General features: G+C 39.2%; 1 protein-coding gene across 1 annotated transcript in view; it reads left to right on the top strand.

Annotated features, from left to right (window-relative positions):
- Positions 1-225: 225 nt before the first annotated feature.
- ELTD1 (EGF, latrophilin and seven transmembrane domain containing 1) overlaps positions 226-8,284 on the top strand; it is a 74,931-nt gene continuing 66,872 nt past the window's right edge. The window contains exons 1-2 of the mRNA XM_009884699.1: positions 226-247; positions 1,780-1,929. Coding sequence (XP_009883001.1) covers positions 226-247; positions 1,780-1,929 — 172 coding nt within the window. The remainder of the gene's footprint in view (positions 248-1,779; positions 1,930-8,284) is intronic.

Below are 8,284 nucleotides of genomic sequence, written 5' to 3'. Positions count from 1 at the left end.
TCAGCCCCTCCTGACCTTTCCTGTCCTGCCTGTGACTCTCAGGAGCTTTTGAAAACGTGAAGCTCAGGACAAAGGGCAGTGTCAGGGCTGCGCCTGCACCAGGACATCACTTTCCTGATAGGCATGTGTGCGTATTTTGCACATGGTCACACATTTTAAGGCAGGGAGTTTTTTTCTGTGACACAGGGGCTCTGCACCAGGCACCGCACAGCAACAGCATCACCAATGAAACTGCTTCCATTCCTAGGTAGGTGAAATCGCCTTCCCCGGGGAGTGAGCGGCAGGTGGGAAGGGAGTGGGCTCTGGAGAAACGAGTGTGTTGGAGGTGGTGGAAAGCTGCCGGGTTCGTGGGACTGAACGTCCCTGTAGCTTTAATCAATGCTGCTGCTGGATTTGGTAATTGCATGGTTAGAATCGTCGCAAAACCAAATCCCACAAATACCAGTCTTTATCTCACTGTGGGTTTTGTTCTGTAAAAAAAAAACAAAACAAAAACAAAAACCAAAACAGAAACATTGTGGGTTTCTGTGGGTTTGGGGTTTTGGGTTTGTTTTTTTTCTCTCTCCGTCTGCTTGGGAGATTTTTAGATTTCACTTGTTATAAACAGCAAAATGACAACAGAATCCCACAGGTTTCTGTTTTAATCTCTGGAAGATGGTCTCCGGTCCCCTTTCTCAAAAACAGAGGGAAAAGATGAAACTTTATGATACCTAAATTGATTTGGATTATATATAATTGTTTAAAAATTGTGTGCAATTTTTCTTCATCTGAATTTTTCATGAAATTTTTATTTGTCCAACAAAACAATGCCTCGGTGAGATTTCCTCAAGCAATGAAACCTGTAATTGTAACACTAGGCTAGCAAATATCCAGAATAATATTTGGGTAGGGAAAAGCAGAACTGCAGGGGAAGACAACATCCAAAAGGGTCTTTGTGTTCTGCAATTTTCATTACGTCCTGCTAACCATTTACAAAGTACAAAGTAAAAAACCTACTTTCCCTTCTGAGTTAACTGCCTCATTTCTAACCTATTACAGGGTGTGTATAATTATTCAGTGAGCTGTTAGCTTTCTCAAAAGGCGAGATTCCTTTTTTCTTTGTGTTGAAAACCATATGCATCCGTACAATGGGAAAGTAGTTATACCGTTTAGGAGTCATCCAGTGGATGGAAAATGAAGACAATCCTTTCATAACATGGAAATGGTATTTTAAGAGATTAACTATAAGTAATTTGGATAAGTTTTTAAACCCTAATGTCATAATGCTGTAAATACTCTGGCATGTCATTTTAATCTCTCAGACCATGCATATGTGTTAGCTACACAAGTATGGAAGTGCTTATAAAAATAAAAACTCTGATCTGGTATTTTTTCACTTGATAAGCATAGGGAAGTTTGGATTACATTCAATACATAATTCAGAGTGCAAATAAATGTCTGTGCTTTACTGGAAAGTACTAGAGAGCTTTGAAAGCCTTTCAAATATTTTCCCCAGATCACTGAGTAACTTCTGTGTTGTTTACCAATTTTATACTGGTTGAGCACATACACAAGTTCTTAATGTACAGTGCCTGCTGTTTCCTAGCCCCTGGGTAGTTTTACCAAAGAAGTCCCTGTAGTTGATGGCCCTTGCCCCATCCTGCAATATAGCTGAGTCTGTGATGATGTTAAGTTTACTGGAATACACCAATTTTGTGGATATCAGTTGTCCAGATCTGGTTTTAGAGTTCAGAATGAAGTTTTTAGATAAAAAACAACTCTGATTTTCCTTTGTTCCAGTACTGATTTCCAGTCTGCTGGACTATGGCTGCACTTCTGCAAGCTGCAACATGACATGCCACAAAGACGCCAGGTGTGAAGTTCAGGGTGGGACAACAGGCTGCTATTGCTCCCAAGGATATACGGGAAATGGCATAACCTTCTGTTACGGTAAACAGATTTTACCTATATGCATTTCTGTTATGGCTTGCTTGAAAAATTTACTGAAGAGACCATTAGCTCGAGGGTTGAACTTTATGTCATAATACCTTACACTTACATGTTCTCAAAGCCAAAAACTTAAACAGTTTCTGAGAAATTCTACAACTTTCTCTCAGCCTAGTATTTTAGTATAACATACCATGGATCTCAGTTGAGTATGACCTGTTTTCCAGCTTTCCTTTTCCATGAGAGATGATGATGTAACTTCTCTGATTTAGCTTCAGCAATTTCCCTTGTGACTCAGGGCTTCTGAAGCTTGGGGTTGGCGTGACTGCTACTTTACAGCCCTCACACCTCATCCGCACACACATCGCACTAAGGCCACTATTCCCAGCAGCTGGTCATGATCAAATAACACAGCTCCTGGGCTACTCTAGAAGACTGAGGAGATGTGTGTGCCACAGAGATGTGCCCATGTGTGAGGCCAGTTTTAATTTTCCCACTACGGCTGCTTGCAAGGAAAATATGCCAGAAATCCAGCAGAGGCGTCTGCCTCTGGATGCTTCCATCTTCCATCCAAAGAAAAGGATATTTTTCCTGCCTTCATTTTTGAGTTGTCCTCCACTATGGATAGCTCTGGTGCTTATTTCCACTCTTAGATGTAGCTATGGCAAGCTGCAGGCAGGCTGAAATTCATATGAATCTTGTCAGTTTTCAGTGTCCTGAGAAGTGCTTATGAATACCAACCATGCATTTGGCCAGGTTTTGTGTTTCATGCATCTTGGGAAATTTAGCAGTAACAGAGGCACTTTGATTTGGTATAAACACAAGTAAGCGGCCCACCTTTAGTTTGGATTTCTATAGCTCATTTGCCATGGTGTACTCGGAACTGTGCTTGTTTTAGGAAAATTTAGAATGCAAAGACTTTTCCTAAGAAAGTTGCCTACGCTTTTATAAACTGGGAATGCTTAGAGAGAAATATAGCTGGTTAAAATAATAAACAATAAGGAATCACAAAAAAACCCCATAGAATAATTTCATTGGAGGAGGCTTCTGGGGGTCATCTAGTCCAGCTCCCCCCTCGGAGCAGGTCCAACTTAGAGAAGGTTGCTCAGGGCCTTGTCCAGCCAAGTTTTGAGTACCTCCAAGGATGAAGACTGCAGACCTCTCTGGGCCCCTGATCCAGTGTCTGACTACCATAATTCTGAAAACTTTTTTCTGATATCTAGTTGTGGTTTCTCTTTATGTAGCTTGTGACTTTTGCCTCTCATGTGCACTTACCGCCGTACATTTCTAATAATAGTTTAGCTTCTTCTCCTCTATAAACCCCTGTGACCCCCATTAGGTAGTTGTAGACAGCAATATGATTTCCCCTTTGACTTCTTTTCTAAAGCCTGAACAAACACTGTTCTCTCAGCCTCTTCTTTGTATCACGTGTCATGTAGTCACTAAACATATTTCTTGAATTCAATGCTAACCTTGCCATAAATATAGGTCAATCATTATTTGTCTATTGAGCTGCTCAAACGAAAACAAGAAGAAATGGCCTTCACCACGCTAATATTGTATGTGCACTAATTCAATTCTACTATCATGAGTAAGCTGGTTGATTTGAAAGTTAAGTGCACATTACATCCACAGAGTCAAGGGCCTACGTTTGTGAATAATGCAGAGATAGGAGAAAAACAAGTCAATTTTTAGCAATACTACCTGGAACAAATAAAACCAATGTTTACTTACCTACCATGAACTGGTATCCCCTACATTGTCTGTACTTTTCTAGAAAGTTGTGATTATGAATCATCAATTAAATTTACAGTAAAGATACCTGTTGTTCTTTACTGGCATTATTGACATTCTCAAATCCATCCATTATATATATATATATACACACACCCATTATGGCATTATTAAATCCAGTTGTGTGAGGATGGATTTATCTTGCTTTCCATGTTTTTTTCTCATACAGTATTCTTTTTTTTACTTTCTTTTTCTCACTTTCTTTTTCACCTGTATTTTCTTAGGGAAACATACATTCAAAACTCTTAAAAATATTTATTGTTCCTTTAAAGAAGATTCAGTACAGTGAATTATAAATTCACAAATCTTGTGACTCAATTAATTGTTTATTAAGAATTATACTAAGTGGTGGGAAATTCATTCTTTAAAATAAAATTTCCAATGCCAATCCAGGCAAACCAGCTACTAGAGGTATTTGTAGTGTTTTGCAGTTAAGTGGCAATGGTTTGAAGGAAGCCTCATATCAGGTGACCAAACTTTTCTCTGGTAAAATACTTCAACAACCACCAAAGTCACTTACCCTCCAGCTAGGCAGCAAAGCTGGTATCAGAACTATGTGGCTGTTGGCCCTGAAAGAGAGACGATGTTTCTCTAGGGCAGCACGTTACACAGTGCATTATTAATATTGTGCAGTAGTCCTCTAATAGCATAAACAAGTAACCTGAATTTTAATTGGGTAAGTGCTAAAAAGGATTAGAAATATAGGCTAAACCCTATCATAAATAGTTTAAAGCTATGAAAACGTAAAGCAAAGCCTCAGTTGTTTAATGACATACTAGATCTTGTTGTTCTGTGTGGCGAAAGCGGCAGGTGTATCTGCTGTTCTAGAGATAGCTACCCATTTTTCTTCCGTTAATAATCTTAGGCTTTTACAATGATAGTCCAGTCACCTTCAAATGAGATCATCAATTATGTACTAATACAGGCATTTTCTAAAGAGTATATATGGTACATTGTGTTTACATATTTGCCCTTTTAGTTATTTAGATAGGTTGTGAGAGTCATAACTACTGTCAACAACATTAATAATTTTACATAGCGTAGAACCAACTTCTTCATCGTGCTTATCCTGGTAGACAATTAAACCAGAACAGTGGTTGTTTTGAGGTTTTATTCTGGAAAAAGCAATTCAAATTCTTCCTCCTCGTGAAAATGGTAAACAACTAAAAATACTAGTTTTCAGGTTAGTCCTCTTGAGCTTGTGTGGCTGAAAAACTGTCCCTTTTTATTTATAGGTACATTCTCATTGTATTTAAAAGGTTTACATTTTTTCTCTACTTTCGCGTGCTTGTAACACCTCTTAAATACTTGTAAAAGTTATTTCTTTGCTAGCTCTGTCTTTTCAATGCGATACACTTAGACATTTTCCCTTGAGTTTACTGCACTGCAAAAGGCCATAATGCCCTGTTACATTTATTTCCTAGCACCATTATTGATGAATCATGAATCACTGATGTCAGCATACCTTAGGAATGGGGTTTGTTAGTTTTTACTTTGCTCCCTTTGCCAGCTGGCTAAGTGACTGCAGAGAGCTCAAGATTATTGGATTTGCTGTGTATAGATAAAGACATATAGATACGAATTTAATTTCCTGGTGTCAAAGTCATGGCTTTTAAAATAATTATCCTCTTACAATCTTTCCCACAAGATTTCAACCACTTTAAATTAGGTCATGTTTTGGACTTTCTGAAGGCATACTTTGGCCAGTTTAACAAAAAGCTAATCCGCTTCATAATCTCATTGTCTTCAGCAAGAATATGTGCAGGAATGCACATAGTCAGGAGAATAACTGACTGTAGGTTCTGGTCTCTTTTATATATTGGAATTATAAATTACATAGCAATAAATTCCTTCTGTACAGTATCTTCCAGAGAGCCATAAATGAGTCACCTTGTCGAGCTTTACACCTCTGAGGTACAAAATACTATCCCATTCTTCTTACTTCTTCTTTTGTATTGATATTCCTTGCTTTATGTAGTATAAGATGAGAGAGAACAGTCTCCAAAAACGTAACTATTTGCCCTTTAGGACTCCGTTCTTGGGCACGTGTATTCTGAATGTAATGCATGAGGCTTTAGCTTCACGTTATCATACACCTAATTGAAGTAGCACAGCTAGAGCTCTTGGAATAAAAATAAAAATATATCCAGATAAGACTGATTTATAGACAAGTTAACTTCCTCTTGTGCAAAAATGCCATGTATTTTTTTACAGATAAATAGCTTATATTTGCCACTTTTGTAAATCCATTTCTTTCTCTAAAAAGAGTCAGTCATATAAATTAGGTGTTGCTCATAATCCCAGCTTTCTTCCAAAAGAAAATTAAAGGAATCAAACAAAATTTCAGATCTTTTAGAGAAGATTGGGGTGGAAGTAAAACTTCATAGAAGCCAATATTTTATTTTTAAAACAGAGGGAAGAATGAGTTGGCATCATTGATGCTTTCCTAAGCAGCTCTGCTGTTTCAACACTGGCTGCTTCTTGATTGCTGACTGCCAATTTGCTGCTTTGCTGGCACACTGCAGGAAATTAAAGTAAACAGTGTGATCACAGTGTTTACTTTAACTTTGCAAAATACGGAAGGAAAATGAAGCAGTGCTGTTTGTTCCAGGAGGGTAGGCAGGCAAGCAGGAAAAGTCTGAACACAATATCCCTCCCAGATATCCCTGCACAATATTCCCTTGTAAATGTCACTTGCAAATTATACTGCAAAAATAATCAGTCTTACTTGTAAAATAGTTACAGCATTTGCAGAAATAGTGATCAGGGACTTAGGCTGTCAGTGAAATTTGGTACTGAAGCAGGGCACTCACTGTCTCTCTGAAGTGCAGTGCAGGAGGATTTATCATTTCTCAGAGGCAAAAAATACATCAGTGCAAAGTGGTATTTTCTATCAAAACACAGAATCCCTGTTAGAACACAGGCCAATTTGTGTAAACTCAGCTGAATCAAATTGAAAGCCTACTCAATATCAGAACACAAACATATTTTCTTGGTTTACTGAGGGTCATACAACCAACACTGGCTTTTGCCAGCTGTAAAAAGGAGCTTTCCTCTGAGACATCATCTCCTTGCCCTAAGGTGATGTTGCTGTGTCCCACCATCGACTTTTATTGCAGTCACCAAATTTGTTTTGATTCACTGGTGTCACCATTGCCATTCTGCAGCACCCAATCGGTGTATAGTTTTGAGGGAATTTTTACCTTTCAAATTAACATGACCCTGTAAAACAACTGTGTATAGTCATTTCATTCTATCCAGAAGTGTCCTTCAGCAGAAAATGACCTAATCCAAATGCTGGTTCACCAGAGGAGAATTTATTTTTTTTGTTACCAGCAGGCATACATCACTGGATGTCACTTCTGTGTTTACCAAATAGTCTGAAATCACTGATACGGAAGATCCAATCCACACACTTCCTAAATTCATTTCACTGCTATCAGTTACCACAAGCTATAAAAAGGCAAATTGCAGCTGCTCTAGCATAGCACAGCAGGAGAAAGATATGCCTTAGCCAAACACAAATAACAGGGCTCAACAGAGTGGGTGACAGCTTGGAAAACTGGACTACGCAGGAGGCCAAAGCAGACCACCGATTCCCAGCCCTTGTGACACGCTCCTCATAGCTCTGGGCCCTTCTTCCTTTCCCCCTCCCTCCTCCTGTTTTTCCTAATTTCTTCTTCTTTGCCTCTAAATTCTGCTGGATCTTTTACATGGTTTCAGGGTGGAGTGTGGTAAAACCAGAGCGTGGGCTGTGCGAAAGGGCAGAAGTCATCTACAGATCCAGAATTCCTACCCCAGGTTTAGGTGTCTGGCTTTTTGGTGATCCCAAGAAGTGTTAGGAGGCATCATCCTGTTTGTTGCATATGTAGATATTATATTTAATTAAGCCCATGCCTTCAGGGTTCCTCTCCAGGGGACAGAAAGGTTTCTTCCTTTCCACATCTTCATCGGTCATAACGTGGCTGAATGTTTTTCACCTTTTCTCAAAGTGCAGAGATTGACCGCTGAGCTGTGCAATGTTACCCAGCTGAGGTATCTTGAGCGCACATTCTGGATTAAACCTGTAGGAACTGAAAAGCCTGAACAAATTAGCTGGGAGGATTTTACATTCTGGTACATGACAGTCCACTTGCCTGGGAAAGCGTGGGTGTTAACATACTGGCTAACATAGCAGGCTCCTGACCATGTGGGGACCTACAGTTTTATGTATGGCTTTTGCCTTTTCATGTGCAAGATGTTACACTTTTCTGTGAATTTCGGAAGGGTTTGATGGCTATGATGTATGTAGACTGCTGGGGACTAACCAGCTGTTGCATGGTTGCCTTCCAGTCGCAAAGGACGGAGCTGTGTTTATGTTCCTGAAAATAGCCAGACACTTGGCTAACATTGCTAGTCACAACAGTTTTTGTAGAGTTGACTTTACTTTTTATAACCAAAATGGCTTATTGTAACTAGCTACTATTGAAGGCATATTTTAGTTGAAGCTTTTAAGAGTAGATCAGGAATTTGAAAGGGGAGAGTGTGTTACAACAGTGCCTGGTGATGCATAAGAACATTAGTC

Source organism: Charadrius vociferus, unplaced genomic scaffold (genome assembly GCF_000708025.1).
Source record: "Charadrius vociferus isolate BGI_N301 unplaced genomic scaffold, ASM70802v2 scaffold163, whole genome shotgun sequence".
Classification (NCBI taxonomy): Eukaryota; Metazoa; Chordata; class Aves; order Charadriiformes; family Charadriidae; genus Charadrius; species Charadrius vociferus.
The sequence above is the reverse complement of the archived record's forward strand: the minus strand, read 5'-3'. Positions and strand labels throughout refer to the sequence as shown.